The sequence below is a fragment of the Rhododendron vialii genome, chromosome 13a (assembly GCF_030253575.1).
Source record: "Rhododendron vialii isolate Sample 1 chromosome 13a, ASM3025357v1".
Classification (NCBI taxonomy): Eukaryota; Viridiplantae; Streptophyta; class Magnoliopsida; order Ericales; family Ericaceae; genus Rhododendron; species Rhododendron vialii.
The window spans coordinates 3,218,424-3,236,280 of NC_080569.1; the positions used below are offsets into that span (position 1 = coordinate 3,218,424).

The following is a 17,857-nucleotide window of genomic DNA, read 5'->3' on the forward strand; positions in this document are numbered from 1 at the left end:
TGGTCAGAATGTGTTTTTGAGTATGATTGGAGTGTTTGAGAGATATGTACAGAATGTGTTAAAAATAATGTCTTGTTGGATTTGTGTATTTGGGCTAAAAATATTGTGTTTGTAATTGGGCTAGTATTTGTGTCATGTATTGGGCTTTTAGATTTGTGGGTCCAAATGGTGTATCTATGTAAGTCCTTCTAAGAATTGTCTAGAATGAATGAGTAGAAAATATCAGTGTTTTCCCCCATTCCCCTGTTTCCAGTTTCAACGTGTTCTTCCCCGATAAACTTGTTGCATCCAATTTCTCTGTTTAGTTGCTAATTCTCCCATAATCAAGCAAAGAGGCAACTCTCAGCCAACAGAATGTATTTTGGAACAGTAAAAGTGTTTGCTAGATGAATTATGAAAATAAATTATGGATTATTTTTTACCAAATTACCCTTGGCCTTTATTATTGTGTTAAAAATGTATGAATATTTACACTTTTTTTTTTCCCGAATTTTTTGGATGAATTTCCACGGATGATTACTGAGGTGTAGGACGAATTGCAGTTGCTACTTTCGTATGTTTGCTACCCTTTCGTCGTCGTTTTTTATTTGATTTTTTGGCAATTGGTACTCTAGAATTAATAAATATTACCTTAGGGTATTTTGGCAATTCAGCATAAAACCGGGAAAAGAACCTGGTGGGCTCATTTTCGGTTCTCTTTTCTTTTGTCAAAATCAGTGAATGCATTTTTGCGAGAATGAGTTTTAGAATGGAGGGACCAAACAACCAAAATGCAAACATGTGAATCGCAAAAAGCAAAAATGAAAACTAACGACTCATTAAATCACTACTATCCTCAGCAGACGACTCTTCAGTCAACGTATTTTAACTTGATTATGGATCTTAGTTGCTGTGTGGCGAATCCACCTCCGAACCTAGCTATAGCGCTCCTAAGTCAGACTCTTCTAGGAACTTGACGTAAAACAAGTAGCAGTTGAATTCATGGATCAATAAGACAGGTCGAAGCGTCGGAAATCCGAACCAGCGTTAATTGCGAATTACCCGATTTGGCAAAATTCGGACGAGCTTGGAATTGACCCAAACTTATAGGCTGACTTATTTTCGCGTTGTAGTCAAGACTCATGACCTCAAGTAGTGATCGAGGGTGGATTTCGGCATAATTCATTCGTTTAGGCATTCAATTTGATATTTTTGCAGTTTTTGAAAAGTTTTAGAACATTGATAACTCTTAGCGTATAATTCCGTTTTAATTGGTTCTTTTGGGGAAAATCTTATTTTTCTTTCCTTTAACCAATTTTATTAGTTTCACCAATTTTTGGGAATCTTCGTTTTTAAGTTAGGGTTTGCTAGGGTTACGCCTTTTCTCTTATAGAAGAGGTTGTAACCACATTATGTATTTAGTTTTTCCATCAATATATATTCAAAATTTCTCTCTATCTTCCTTGTGAGCAAGGTTTACTAGTGGACTCAAGTGTTTATCTCTTTTGGAATAGTACGCTAACTATTCTCTTGTGAATTCCGCTGCATCAGAACCTCTCTCCCACCAAGAAAGGAGCCTGCTCCCAACTAGGATTGAGTCTCTTAGGCATGTAATTCCCAAAATGAGGAGAAGTAAAAGATACCAAGCAAGAGAAAATATGAAACAATTATAGGATAATAGAAAAATGTTAACTCAAATTTGCTCAAGTACTTGTTTTTTTTGTAAACAAGTACTTGGTACTAATTAGTATAAACATAATTTTTACCTATATTTGCTAAAGCAATATTTGCAGTTGGCATGGATTACGAACTATTATATTTACTTTGTTACATAAGTGTATTTTTATAACATTCCTAAATGCTATCCCAGGTGCTCCCAAATGAGGAGCTTCTATGATTTTCCACCCCCGCCCCCACTTCGTGCAACTAAGTTATGGATGATAATAACCATACTTCTTACTCTTGAGTCTCCGACTAGTTGTCATATGCAGTTGATTTTGTTCCCCTTCAAAGTCGTATTGAAAGAGCAGCTAAAAATGAGATCAAAATTTCGTATTGGTTCTAAGGGGCTATTGAATTGGTTCTAAGGGTCCTCTGTGGTTGAGGCTTATGCATACAATTGTAATTGCAATAGTGGGGATAGTTGTATCAAGGATCTTTCTTGTCCTTGGGGACTTTTGTATATAGCCATGCTTCCTTAACTTTATTGCTAGGTGAGCAGATATGAATGTGACATTGGTGTGTTATCAGACAAAAGACATGGTCCTACAATTATACTACTTAGGTTTAACAAGAGATAGGTGTGGTGTGGTTACTTCAACTTATGCCCTTTATTTGTGCCAATGATCCTGAATAACGTATAATCTTCTGTTCATGTTCGTGTTCAGGTCGCAAACATGATTAGGTTTATGGTGTATAGCAACAAGAAGCCAGTTCCAGCAATTTTGGAGATTCCTTCCAAGGACCATCCTTATGATCCTTCACACAATCCTGTTCTTTCGCGAGTGAAGAGCCTCTTTTCTGCTGAATCAGGCAGGCGCTAAATCTCTTAAGTGACTAGTGCCCAATGTTTTCCCATCAGTTGCACCCCCAAATTGCTCGATATTTGCTGAGTTGATTTACTCCTTGCATGGTTACACGTTCAAAAAGCAATGTAGTTGTTGGTCCTGCCTGGAATTTAAATATTTTTTTATTTGAAGTCCGCAGTTCTGTATATTTGATGATCAAATGGAAATTTTTCTTTACGGAGAGTGGCTTACCCGACTTTTAATTTACTGTGAATTGTTTAAATTAAATGTTATGCTACAAGTACTAGCTGCAGCCACCACACATGAAATTTTCCTCCCCTTGAGATGGTCTGTTTTTGGAGAACCCAAATTGTCATTCGATACAAGAAACGACAGCTGAATTTCAGATGTAACTCAATTTAGGTGAATGGCAATATGTGCGTTGATATTTCCATGAGCAAGGTTTTGAATCGCGCTTATGAAGATCAACTGAACATTAGAGCAATTACGAAGTCAAAATCTCATGCTATTGAATGTGGCTTGTGCCAATGCCTGTCGAAGTTCCAGAATGAGGATACAAGATACTCTTGAAATGACAGAGAGTTATAGTTTAAGGCAACACAGATTTCAATGACTTGGCGAAGATTTCTAGTTCTTTCAACCCTTCCTCTGGAGATTTTGCTTCACCCAGCAGTTTCACCATAGCACTACCAACAATCACCCCATCAGCTCCCCATGATACTACCTGTAATAAACACAATCAAAGTTTGATTAGGTGACTGCATTTAGCATTTCGGCTTCAAAAGAAGTCCACCAATCGATTAGGTCAAGATGTTTGTGTCAACAAGAGAAACCTGCTTCACGTGCTCAGGTTTTGAAATGCCAAAACCTACTGCCACCGGCTTACTTGTTGCCTGCCAACAGAAGTCCAATGAACCGATTACATCATAAAGCTAAAGTTCTAAATATGATCAGCCTACAAATCAGAGCTTCAAAATGTTGTTCCAGACAAGGTCCCAACGTTATTTATTTGTTTTTTGTTTTTTTTCGGAGGTCCCAACACGAAGTTGAAACACATTCTTTACTTGACTTAGTTCAAACACAAAAATCTCTGAATAACTACAAATCAATAAATCGTATGTGATTCAAATTTCGCAAATGTGCAAAAGTTGCAGCAGTAAGGGTTGGGATAGAGAGCAGGCAGATGATTCAAACTGTGATGATGTGGCGGTACTGCAAGGTGAGATAGAGGGTTCCGAACTTGCCAGAGAGAATGGGGACAGATGAAAGACAAAGCATTACAACTTGTCCCATGTCTATCATGACTGATCTACTTCAGAGCTCTCCCAAACAAGTGCAAATAACACAAAACATAAGTTTGAACAACTGGACCCTTTTCAAAATTATACGCAAGATGGTAATTTTAATTTTCTTGTAATTTGCATAACAAGATAGAAGACAAACCTCTTTAATATCCTTCAATAGAGATTCAACCTTTCCACTAACAGATGCGCGAGCTCCAGTGACTCCAACCGAACTCACCTATGATTCAGAACTGCGAATCATAAGTTCAAAATTTTTACAGCAATGCTCTGAACTATAAAGGAAGGGGGGCTACTGGATTTCCATTACCTTTATCATTTTTCTCAACTTTTAATTCAAAAACTGCGCCAAAATCAATTTGGAAACATCCAAGAACCATGACATAGTGAATGACAGTGTAGGGTGTTCTCAGTCTTACAGTAATTTTTGAAGTAGTTATATGGATGCAGAATTGCAGATCATATTTAAATTTCAAACATCCTCCTTATCTTATTAAAAGTTGAACAAATAACATTCATATTAAGCAAAAGCTCATAAGTAAGTGATGATTAATCGCAAACAGAAATACTCGGGAAACGGTAAAGGTATAGGTGAAGTAATTCCCAAACCTAATTATACCCTCAGAATTCACCATTAAAACTGAAGAATGACCATTAAAAAATGATGGTGGCGAAAGTTTAGAAGTTCATAAGGACTCCGAATGTCACATATTTTCTTTCAAAATCTTCCATCAAAGTCATAAACTGGCCCAAAATCATGTCAGTCAATGGGAATTCCTTATCTTGCCAACATGAAATGCAAGGGCAAATATGGTCCATCATGAAATTCCCACATGAAGCAGCAATCCTATCAGTGGAACTCCAACCTTCCTTAAAATTGGTACCCCCACAAGCCCCAAGGGCCAATGCTATGTTTACAGATAGACGAGTTGAGATTGGACTAATGTACTGATATTTGGCCAATACAATGTTTTGGTTGAATCCTCTAGCCCTTTTCAAGGAATCCACACAATGGATTTTTACATGTTGTGTCAATGCAGGTCAAGCTAATAATTCTAGGTTGAAGGGGAACGCTGATAATATTAGGTCTTACTCAGTAAAACAACCTTCATGGATGCCATGAGCTAATGAAATACCACTAATCTACTGCAAACTGTTGACAAAAGAAAGAAGATTGATGAATAAGGTTTATCAATCACAGAACCATATCTTAAAGTATTTATAAACAATAACTACATGGAAAAAAGGATCTTACAAGATACACAAATCCCTCTGAAACTTCAACAATGGCTTTCATTCGCTCTGTTGGAGTAGTGGGCGTCGTGAGCAGTACCTTAATTACAAAAAAACCAAAAAATCAGGCGATCATCCCTTTAAGTGAAGCAAAATAGAGTCATGAGTAAACTACTAATATCAAATTGCCCACTTCCTGCTTATCAAATTCATGAAAGTAAAATGAGTCATTGAGAGCAATAAAGCTAGTTGTTTCACATTTATCTGATAATTTGCTCACATGGAAACAAAATTACCAAGAAAGAAATACCAATAGTGTGGCACGTATTTGCTCAACACCTCTCCAAAATGATTTTTTCTTCCTTTTTTTTTATTTTTTTTGAAGTGGAGGGCTTTTTGTTCCTTGAACAATCCTTTTCTTGGTTCCTCTTGGATTAGGTTGACTTCCATGGAGTTGTGATCAAGGATAATTTTACTCACTTCGTATTCTATAGCATTTTCAGGGAAAGCCCTCCCAAAACAGTTCTAGAGAACTTGATTTCCTTGTCAAGAAAGAAAAAACTAGGAAGAGGACAAAGGAGAGTCAAACGACGGAGAAACCAATAAACGGAAACTGAAACCTATGCCACTTCACCGACTTTAGGCTTTTCAATGTAGCGATGAGCACAAACATTATCATTTAAACAATACACAAATGTGAACATGAATAACAAAACCTTATACAATATATAGATATGCTTTTTAAACCACTCACCAAGCAAAAATTACATTTAGTGAAGCATGGTGATTTAGCACCATAACAGATGTGTCCGATACCTCAGAGAAGAATAGACTGATTGCATGGAGAAACTAACCAATTCAATATTATTCTTAACAGCTTCCTTTCTCAAGCTCTCAGTTTCTTCCAACGGCACGTCTGGGACAACAAGACCTGAAAAGAAGCATGTTTATAGAGAGAGAATAAAAGGTACGGGTATCGAAGCACGAAATATTTACAAGGATAGCATGTATTTACTAATACATAAGCATCTTGCAGGGTAAAAAGTTGAACTTAGGTTGGGCTTGGTTTACTGAAATGATTTTGAGAAGGAATCGAATGTTCATTTCCTTGGCCTCCCGACGGAATGTCCATTCACCTACATTGTTCACTGATAGTCCCATTTGTCACATAAATGCTGCCACTTTTTAGCGCACCAAAGGTTGGAATGAGTATGCCAAGGGAATGATCATTCCATTCCAGTGAACCACACCAAACACTGCCTTAAAGTCTATAGATAAAGGGAACAGCCAACTATATAAGCATCATAAGAATAATATATCCATGAATCAAGTTGGCATTATGTGACGCATACAGATTCTAACAGCTGTTGAAATGATCCCAAAAGCTCTTTGGTAATTGGGCACACATGCCCTGAACTGGTGGAAAATGAATTCAGAATGAAGAAACCACAACAATATGAGAATCCCTTCGTCTTCGGACTCCTATCTAATGATCCAGGACATAATCCGAAACATGGAGAATAAAATAAGATGGCCTTTTGTTTTCCTTGTTTGATTTTTCAGAATGTTTTGCAGCAACATTACTGGTAAAAAAAATTGTACAAGTTTGAAGTTCATTGGTATGTCTAAGCAATTCCATGTAATCATATGCAATAAACAATCATTAGTTTTGCTAAGGCATTTCACGAACAGAACTTCAGGCAAGGTGTTATGGTAAGGACTAAACTTCGTCATTGGCCAAGCACCACAAAATCTTAAGGTAAATAAACTTAATGGCACTGGTTGTGCCTTTTTTGGGTAATGCATGTTCCAATTATCACTGTTTCTTAAACACAGATGACTAATCTATTGTCAAATCATTTTTGTTCGTTAGCAGTCTTCCATTTACTTTGGAAAACATGTCCAACACAACTTCCTGGGGAAAGAAATTTGAGCTGAAGATGAAGAAGACAGGTTTTGTACATTACCGTGTACGCCAACATCTTTCACAGTAGACATGAACTGCTCAACCCCACGCTTAAGTATTGGATTGTAGTACGTAAATAACGCAAGTGGACAAGATATCTGAGGTACTACCTGTTTCGTTAATAAGATGAATGTGATATTAGACTCCCATTGGGAACAATCAACCACAAACAGCAAAAAGATTCTTAACTAGTGTAAGGTTCCAAGTTAAACTAAATAACTTAAGAGCGCATTGTCCATGGTTAGGAATGTAGAGTCATGACTGTGATAGTAAAAAGCCCCAACATTCCACCAAAAGCGAACACCAAAAATCAAAAAAAGACAAATGCAAAATGCTACTTCTCTTCATTTAAAGAAATTGTCCAACAATACCACAAGTTTTAACCCTTTTAAGTTACAAAAACAAGCATCAGTGACAAATGCTCCATCACCTTTCTATCAGAAACAGATCTAGATTTAATTGCAGGTGTGATGATAGCCACAAGGTTGCTTAAATCCAATTTATTGCAAAATGACCATCAACTTTGTAAACTCTTAACAAGCAAACAATTCTGGCCAAGTTTAGCTTCCAACTGGTGCAAGAGAAATGCTGAGTTGAATTGACGCAAACATACATAGAGGAAAACAAAACATTGTACAATCATCGTACCTCCTTCAACATCGAAAGAATTGCATTAAAATTAGTCCCTCTTGCCAGTGCACGTGTAGCAGCGGCCTGAATTATTTAGTGTTATGGACACAGGAGAAGAAAAATTAGTACTACACACTTCGTGAATTACACAAAACATGATCAGACAACCGAACTGACAAACCTGTATAACTGGACCATCTGCCAAAGGATCAGAATAGGGCACACCCAGCTCAATTATGTCTGATCCACAAGCATCAAGAATTTTAAGCGCCTCTGCCGTTGTTGAAAGGTCAGGATCACCAGCCGTAATGTATGGGATAAAAGCCACCTTTTCACCACACACACAAAAAAAGTCAGCATTCAGCAAAACAAAATACAAAAGAAAAGGATATCTTCCCATCATTGATAGCTCCAAGTCCTGTTTTATTAGGTTCTAATACTGGAATGCCCGATTTAATTTCGCAGGCAAGTGGACACCATGTCATCAACGTTAGTAAGGAAAAACATTAGATACTACTGGTAACTGGTTACACTGGCATGGATCTTTTCACCGAGCGGTAACTATCTAAAAAACTGGGTAGAAAAGTATGAGTTACAGCTTTCATCCGGGAACAAAATGAGATCACGACACAGGATTAAAAAATTGGCATGAGTTCTCAACCTTGTATAACTGATCTTAGACGTAGTTCCGCTAAGGTTCTTATTTTCTAAGTACTTATTTTCCGCTTTACAATATAGGTCATTCTCTAACGATACATCATCTTTAATTCTTAAAAAAACAAGTACTTATTTGAAATATATATATATACATATATAAGTATTATTTCCCTTAGCGGAACGGGGCCTAACTGTGGCCAGCAGAATCATGCATAACTCCCAAATCAGTCAGATATGAAGCATACCAATCGGGATAAAAAAGAAATCCCAAGGATTAAGAGAAACCCCGAAAGGTCAGAAAGCTATTGATCAGACAAGTACCAGAACCCAGAAACTAAAAGCAGAAATCAAGCAAAGTAAAACACCCAGAAGTCTAAGAAAGCTATTGATCGACAAATACCGGAATCTAGAAACAGGAAGCAGAAATAAGTCAAACCCTTGAACAACAAAATTTCAATGAAAAAGTTAAGCGACAAATAATAAATACTGACTTTGCCTTGATTTCTCAACCGGGTGAAAGTCTTTGAGAGTCCAACTGTTGGGGTGGAGACACTGAGAATAGCCATTGGGGTCTTGAATTTCCTGGATGGAATCGCAAATCTTGGGGTATGGGAGGGTTGAATGAGAATATGGTTGTGGTGGGAGTTGCTCGTATTCTTCAATTGCAAGAAGCTGTTTGCTTTCAGGGCAATGGCCATCGGAACATCAAAATCTGCTGGGCCTTTGCGGCGGCTGTGTAAGTGTCTGACTGACCGATGCTGGGCTTCGCTTTACAGAGGGTTCCCCCCCGGCTGAGGTCCTTGAGGATTTGTTTTGGCCCCACCTAAAAATGTACTCTCAGATGACAGATCAGCCTAAAGTTATTGGATTATGAGGAAATATTTTGGGCAACGAGGGGAGAGATAAAAAAGTAAAAATAATAATAAGAGAGAAAATTTGTAAGGAATCATGCGTAGAAAAAAATGATAAGTCTCTAGATCCAAATCGAACACAATAAATGTTCTACACATTACTGTAGACATTCCGATTTGGACTTTTCAAATTAGTTTACTTTTGATTTTTGATTCTCTGATGATGAAACGAATCAAGAACATCCCGAAAACGATAGCATGTTTGAGCTTTGGGTGCTTGACACTTTTTTGAACCTGACCTAGTCTAAACCAATTCAAAAGCCAAAACCATACTGGCATGTTGAGAACCAGCACGCACGGGTCAAGGTGCCAGGCGTAGGTCAAATGGTCTTGATTGACCGTTGACCAATGCGTGATCATTTGGACCTGCAAACACGCATCCACGACCCGCGCGCTGGTTAAAATTGCAACTGACCTTATACTTTCCATTTCTGGAAGGTTTATGGAAAATAGAGAGTTTCTATTAATGGAAGGTTTCTAGAAGGTTTTCATTAATAGAATGCTTCTCATAAATGAAAGGTTTCTATTAATGGAATAGTTTCCATTAAATGAATGTTTTTCATTAATGAAGGATTTTCATTAATGGAGGGTGTTTGCCCTATAAATATTCCATCACTCTTTCAATTAGAGGGTTAGAAAAGAAGGTTACAAAATCTTACACCCCATTTTTACACCTCATTCAATCTCAAACATCAATACTCAATATCGTTTCAAATCCTAAAACCAAAGGTATAACACATTTGTACTGCATTGTATTCTGATCCTTGAGGGGTGCTGATAGGGTCAAGGCTGGTAATTAATATCAGTCCTGACCTAAAGACTAACAGGTTTCAAAAACCATGCGAACAACGAACCTGCGCGCATCGGTTGTTAGGTCGTGCGCGTTACTCTGTAGTTGCGCTCGCAGATCTACGAGGGGACAGGGACCTTGTTATTTTCTTGTTAGATCATCACTATGAACATGTAAAACCAGTTTACTACCACTATCTCCGTCCCCGATCCCCGAATCCAAATCCATCCCCATCCCCTCCCCGATCCCCACCAGGAAATTATTTTTACCCTCCATCCCCTCCCCAAACGGGGAACGGAGATCCCCGTGAGGAATCGAGGATCCAACTGGAACCACAGGCAAAAACGGTATTCTTAATCCGGTATCCCTCCTACAGCAAGAAGCCAATAACAAACAACACACTTAAAGCTCTTTAAAGCTCTTTAAAGCTTTCGTTTCTTAGTCTCTCAACACGACGCTATTGCATGAGTTTCCGACGTGAACAATATTTATCTGACTAGAACTATCGATTTGAGCTCTTTTTTCTACTAATCTTCTATCCGTGGTAAATGAATTCAATTACTTCTATGTTAATTGACAGTGAGATTTAGTTTCTTTCTTTCTTCCTCACTTATGTATATATAGTACTCCTATATAATTTTCATTTATGTATATAACTTATTTATTTTATATATATACACACACACACACACACACACACACACACACACACATACATACAAACGGGACGGGACGGGGCGGGGCGGGGACAGCCTCATACCCATCCCCTACCTGTTTCCCATTTTTTAAAAAAAATTATCCCCATCCCCTACCCAATCCCCGAAAAATTTCCGAATTCCCAATCCATTTGGAACAGGGAATGGAGTGGGGTGGGGCGGCCGGGATTGCCATCCCTAGTTCTGTTGGAACACCAATTGGGATACATCTGGAGATGTCCCAGAGTCTCGATCTTGGGAGAACAAATACTGGAAATAGCCTGGATGGGCGCGCACAAGTTACCAACCTGCACGCATAGGTTGTCTTGATCCAATCATTTTTCAGTGTGTTGCTCTTACATGGGTGACTTGACCTTTGGCCACTGTTTTGTCCCCCACATTGTTTATGGGTGTTTTGTTAGATTGTAGGGTTTTTCAACCTTTAAATTGTATGTTCTAACTGCCTATATATAGTTTGGCTTGTTATGGATGTGCACTGGTCATTTCCAGATCCTATAGGGTTAAAAATAAGAGCTGTGGGTTTAAACCTACTAGCACACGCAGGTCTTGGTGTGGCTCATGCTAGTCTGGTTAGCATGCAATGACTTGATCAGTGCATGCTGGTTTTTTCCTGCGCACAACACTCCAAAACAGTGGCTTTCCAGTCTGTTTAAAACTCTCACAGGAGTCTGTTTTCATCATATACTAATTGCTTTCGCATTAATGCTATCGATCACATCCTTCAAAAGTGTTACAGTTTTAATCCCCATTAAACTGTTCTCTTTCCCTGATTGGTTAAAGAATTGATTAATCAAACAGATCGCAAATGTTTTTGCAAATGTCCAAATAAAAACCGATCTCCGGATTCGGCAAGAGGGGTGTTTTTAAAAATCTTTCCTTCTTGTAATTTAGCTCCCGAACCCAGATATTGTTATGACGGACTGGTGCCTTCACTTTTTCAAATTAAACAACGCAGCGAGCGTTTCAAGTTTAGTTACTTGAGTGTCGGACCTTCAAATCCAAGTGACGATTCTGAATTGAGCGCTCGTCAGCGCAGCGCTCTTTCAATCCACCTTACATTTTTAAGGCACATTGCCCACAATTACTCCTATTTAGGGAAGTAAAAATTAAATGTGATTCCCTATATAATAAGCCGATCCTCATTAATCATGGATGGATAACATTCGAATATTGTTATTCCTGTTACATGTAGAACTCTTATTTCTAGGGCGCTGCTATTCGCAATCCTTTATTTTCTCCCATAACTCACTACATTTCGATAAATGGTTGTTGAAAATCATACATAACATTTCCGTAAATAGCTGTTGAAAATAAGATTATATTTCGGTAACTACATGTCGAAAATATGTTCAACTTTCGGTAAACAACTGCTGAACATACATTTTCAGTAACGGAAAAGATATCTGCACCGACGGTTTTCGTAGGGAAACCGTACCGACGGCCACGTGCGGCCATCTCCGGCCACCGGACAGCCGATCCGAGCCGTCCAAAAATTTAAAAAAAAAAAAAACGAGGGGGCCTACGCGGGAATCAACGGCATCCGAGGTGTGTAAGGTGCTTGATCCGAACACCATTTTTTCGTGTATATATGTATATTCCCGCGAATAGTTTTAATTTTAGTTTTATTTTTAATCATTACCCTATTTTTTTCTCAAATCATTACCCTATTTTTTCAATTATTACTTTCTCATCTCTTTCTATCTCTCTCCAATCATTACCCCTATCTTCAATCATTATTCTATTTTTCTCTCCACCTACTACCAAAACTAAACTAAACTAAACTCTCAACCAAACACAACCGTTAACGTCTCTGGTTCTAAACGAAGAGAGAGAGAGAGGAGGAGGAGGAGGACGACCCCACCAACGAACACCACCATTGCGTCCGCCACCACCGACTAGACCACCACAACCACCACCGCTACCTCCGTTAGCGCCTTCCATCCGCCGACAAGGTCTCTCTCTCTCTCTCTCTCTCCATTGTTCCGATTTTTGTCAGATTAGGGTTGTGGCTAAACTCAAATCGATTGTTTATAACTTGTTCGTTCGATTGTTTGGAATTCGAATTAGGGTTAGGGTTAACTGGAATTGGGGATTTTGAGCCAATTTGGTAGCTACGGTGAAGGGTATAGATATTCTATTATATGTGATTTCTGGTACTCAGTTGATTGAACGGTTCTACGTAGTTCAGCGAATGTTTCCCCCTAATCATGTTTTCGATGGTGATGTGCTTTCTGGAACGACATCAAGTGTAGTGCACCATGCTGGTGTTTTAGAAGGCTGGTTTGGAGTCCACTGGTGGGCGATTTGGCCGATAAAGATTAAAAATGAAAAGAAAAGAAAAGTGGTGAATGAGAATGCAAAATAATATTAGACCAGCTCTATCCCACTTTTGGTATCTCTTTTCCACAAAGTAAATGTAGTTATGTGTTAGTAGCACTTTACATGTTTGATGAAATGTTTGAATGGTTTTCTTTGCATGGTAAGAAAAATACAAGATTCTTCCCACAAGAAACTTTTGCTATCTCTTTTCTACAAAGTGAATGTAGTTACGTAGCATTAGCACTTTGCATGTTTGTTGAAATGTTTGAATGGTTTTCTTTGCATGATTAGAAAAATAAAAGATTCTCCCAACAAGAAGGTCGTGCATACAATACAAAAAATTGATGATAAAGATTCATTTGAAAGCAGAATAATCAAAGTAGCTATTTCAACTGGTTACGTTTTCGGCTATATTGAGTATTGTCATTCTCTTATTTTTGTTTTGGTTGTGTATGCATTTGAATTTGTGAATTCTGAATTTAATTTTTTGGGTGGTTGTGGTTGTTTTTACATGAGAGAGCTACTCTTTTGTGTTTAACTTGCCGTCAAATATCATCGTATGAATTTCAGTTACACATTTGAATCGATTTGTTGAGATGTCAAATTTTTAGGTAGAAAGTCCAATTGACAATACTAATAAAAGATTCGGCTATTGTCCCATGGATGCTTTCCAGTGGGACTCTCTAACTCGGCGACATACATAGAACTACTAGGTTAAGGGAATACCCATTTGGAGTTTGCTTCAAAATGAAGCTTTGAAGATTTACCACTTTCCAAAATCGTCCTACAAAAAAATTCATACTTTCTGTTATCAAACTGAGAAAATTGCGCAGGCAATTCTCCTCGCAGTTTTCAAATGCCCTGGGAATTTGACAATGGAGACAACCAGACAATCAACTCTCATTTTGGACAGTTTGACTCTTGATTTCCCAATCACCTAACTCGTCTTAATACTATAGTCATGCTGGCATTTTATTTACATTGCACAACAACTATGTTTTTTCGGAACTTTTTCCATATGTTCGGTTGGATGCTGTAACGACCCTGAATTTTGGTCTATAAAAATTTCGTTAAATATTTGAATTTTATTTAATTTACTTATTTTCTTTTGAGTGGCTATATGTTTTCTTGTAAATTTCGTTGTAGTTAGATTTTGGTCTCGACTAGAAAACCTACGTGACCAATTTAGTTAGTTTCCAACCGACTACTTGGAGGAACCAAGCAACCGACTTACCTAGTTACTAGATGAACCTTTTGGACCTTTTGAACCTTTTGCCTTTGCCCATTGGTCCATAATGGTTAGGGGTAATCTTTGTCCATTGGACAATAAGCCTCTTATTAAAATATTTTTGGTAAGTACAAGATATAATATTTTTATGGTTTATAAAAACTTGTGCTAGTACTTATATGCATTGTTTATTGGGGATTCTCCCACCCCTCCATTATCCATTGGTTAATAACCACAAGGGTAATTTTTGTCCATTGGGTAATAAACTTTTTATTATAAAAGTACATGTAGTCTTTTCAAAATTTTATTTTAATAAAAGGTACTTGTACTATTTTGTCCAATGGTTATTAACCGCAAGGGAAACTATTATCCATTGGGTAATAACCGTTAGGAAAGTTAGTGACCATTGGATAATAGAGTCTTTTGACCAAATAAAGTACCGATGTGACTAGGGAACCTTCCAATAAAATTGATTTGACTTGTACTTTATTATTATTTTAATGGAGAGAATCCTAACCTTTTTATTTAATTAGGGTACTTGGTACCACACCTATATTTAATATAGGGCTTTTGTCACATGCTTAAAAGTACTTCTTGATTATTTTACTATAAAGTTCCCTAGTTATTATTGTCCATTGGATAATAAAAGCTCTATTTATTATCCATTGGGTAATAGAGTTATTCTTTCACCAAGTACATGGACTTATTAAACTAGTCATTTTTTTTCCTAATTGCCCATGTGATGAAGTACCAAAATTTTATTTTGAAAGTACTTAGTAGCCTTGTAGCCTTTAAGGCCTAATATTCTCCTAAGTACCTTTTTATTATTTTGTATTGGGGTTTTTTACCCAATTGGATTTGTTTAATGGGAGGTGTGATCTACCTAGATTACAAAGTACCCTAGTTTATTTATTTAAAGAGACATGTGCTTATTTATTTGGAAATCTTAGCCTTTAAATTTCCTTGACCTTAGTACCAAAGGTACCCATTGTTTATTGTTACTTGTACTTTTATATGTGTATATATATATATGTGTGTGTGTGTGTGTGTGTGTGTGTGTGTACTTGAGAGAGAGAGAGAGAGAGAGAGAGAGGGAGAGAGACCCGAGAGAGAGAGAGAGAGAGAGAGAGAGAGAGAGAGAGAGAGGAAGGAGAGAGGAAGATGGGATTGTACTTTTCTTGACCTTCCATGATCTTTCTTCATCTTTCAAATCCATGGAAGAATCTTTTCCCTAACCAAACATAGCTCTCCATTGTACATCTTTCAATTGTTTAGTACCCAAATCTTGTACCATTGTCTCCAAATCTTCCAACAAATCTTCCATAAATCCCATCCTTGGTACAAACTAGCCATGCAAACCTACCTTTTAGCCTAACCTAGCCATGCAAGCCTAATACCCTAGCCCATCAAGCTTTCAATCAAAGTTTGACAAGTGAAAGATTGAGTTATGGAGCAAATCCATGGAGGATTTAGAGAGAGAGAGGGCCGGCCTTGTGAGAGGGGAGAGAGCCAAGAGTTTTGCCTATAAATAGCACCCCATGCTTCTCATTCAACTCACACCTTCACCTAGCAACTTCTCTCTCTAAAAAAATTGTGTTCTTTCTTTAGTTCTTACTTTGTTCTTGAGTAGTTCTTGAGTTCTTCAAGAAACTCATCCTAAGCCGCCACTAGACCGCCACTCGACCACCCTCTCGATCCAAAAGTAGTAGTAGTAATAGTCAAGTAGAAGTTTCGAGAGAAACCTTTCTCTTTCGAAGCTACCGGGAGCATACCGTAGGAAGTTACTCCGCCCGACCACCAACGTACTTTCCGTAGCCGACTAACCTTCCGTAGCCGACTACCGCCAAGAAGTAAGGTAGAACCCCTTGACCCTAACTCTACGTATAGAACCGTATGATAGAAATTAGGTTATCTTTCCTTACGTACTTATCGTTTGATTAGAAGTATTCGTATTTTGATATTTAAGATAGTTATGAGTATGCGTATATGGGTTGCTTGTATTACTTGTGGTATGTGATAAAGCATAAGTGATTTCACTCCAAAGACGTCCGTACATGTGGCGTTGTGCTTTGAATAAAGCATAAGTGATACACTCCAAAGGCGTCCGTACATGTGGCGTTATGCTATAAGTAGTAATTGAGCGTGATTAGTAATATAAAATTGGATGATCTTGTTAAAGATGATTCTTGCTTACGTTTGTCCTACCGCGGAGTCTTTGTATGTAAACGAGACACAAAGAACCGAGAAAGTAGAAACATGACACCTAGGGTGTGGTTAATGAAAGGAAATATTTTTCGAGGAGAAAATATTTTGAAACTACATAATGACCGATTTTGAGTGGCATTATGTGAGTTATGTGTGTGCGTGTATAAAAGAAATATTTGAAAAGAGTGAAAAGTTTTGGAAATCCGCAATGTGGCCGGACTTGCCCATTGTGTGAGGTGTGTGTGTGTTCCAATGGGAATCCGGAAAAAGCGGAACCATTGTGAGGTTGTGTGTGTTCCAATGGAGATAGCGGAACCATTGTGAGGTTGTGTGTGTTCCAATGGGAATCCGGGAAAAGCGGAACCATTGTGAGGTTGTGTGTGTTCCAATGGGAATCCGGAAAAAGCGGAACCATTGTGAGGTTGTGTGCGTTCCCATGGGAACCCGAACCGACGGAACCATGGTGAGGTATGGCTTGGTTATCCGCGGAGAGGAGCCAATGCAATTGTGTGCCAATGGGAACCCGGCGTGGCGGAACCATTGTGAGGATACTCGGGAGACCGGCGCGGCAGAACCGAGGTTGGGTGTGTTAAAAATAAATTTTGGTTTGAAAGGAAATGTTTTGGAAACCGCAATGTGGCCAGACGTGGTAGCCCATTGTGTGGAATGTGTTTTGTGTGTATTCCAATGGGATCCGGGAAAAATGGAACCATTGTGAGGTTGGGTGTGTAGCTTGGTTATCCACGATACGGAGCCAATGCAAATATTTTTGTGTGCCAATGGGAACCCGGCACGGCGAAACCATTGTGAGGATACTTGAGAACCCGGCGCGGCGGAACCAAGGTTGGGTGTGTGTAGCTTGGTTATCCGCGGTACGGAGCCAATGCAAATATTTTTGTGTGCCAATGGGAACCCGGCGCGGCGGAACCATTGTGAGGATACTTGGGAACCCGGCGCGGCGGAACCAAGGTTGGGTGTGTAGCTTGGTTATCCGCGGTACGGAGCCAATGCAAACGATTTTAAAAAGATTGGGTGTGTAGCTTGGTTATCCGCGGTACGGAGCCAATGCAAATGATTTTAAAAGATTGGGTGTGTAAACAAATGATTTTGAAAGATTGTTTGTAAATGAAACAGTTGACACAGTCTACGATGAGTCACGTAGGAGAAACACGAAACTCTTGGACACCAACGATAGATGATTAATGAATGTGGATGTGTCATTGATTAAACTGTGTATATACTTATCATGTGGAAATTGATGTTGTATTATAGTTTTGTTTATAAGTTATGGGTTAGCGGGTATGGGATTACTCTCCTGAGCTTTGTAGCTCACGGTGTTGCCTTTTGGTGACCCTGACATATTATATCGGTGGCGACGCTGGTATAATGTGTTA

General features: G+C 38.4%; 1 protein-coding gene across 2 annotated transcripts; it reads right to left on the reverse strand.

Moving 5' to 3' along the window:
- Positions 1-2,991: 2,991 nt before the first annotated feature.
- On the reverse strand, positions 2,992-9,165 carry LOC131313687 (tryptophan synthase alpha chain). Of its 2 annotated transcripts, XM_058342131.1 has the most exons (9): positions 8,786-9,165; positions 7,819-7,965; positions 7,656-7,721; positions 7,009-7,117; positions 5,896-5,972; positions 5,064-5,141; positions 3,951-4,028; positions 3,341-3,400; positions 2,992-3,231 (listed from the first exon to the last, which is right to left on the reverse strand). In XM_058342131.1, exons 1-9 carry the CDS (start codon positions 8,990-8,992, stop codon positions 3,097-3,099), a joined length of 957 nt encoding a protein of 318 aa, XP_058198114.1. In that variant the 5' UTR covers positions 8,993-9,165; the 3' UTR covers positions 2,992-3,096. The 2 variants fall into 2 exon arrangements, with proteins under 2 accessions (XP_058198114.1, XP_058198115.1); XM_058342132.1 differs by lacking the exon at positions 7,656-7,721.
- Between the last annotated feature and the right edge of the window lie 8,692 nt (positions 9,166-17,857).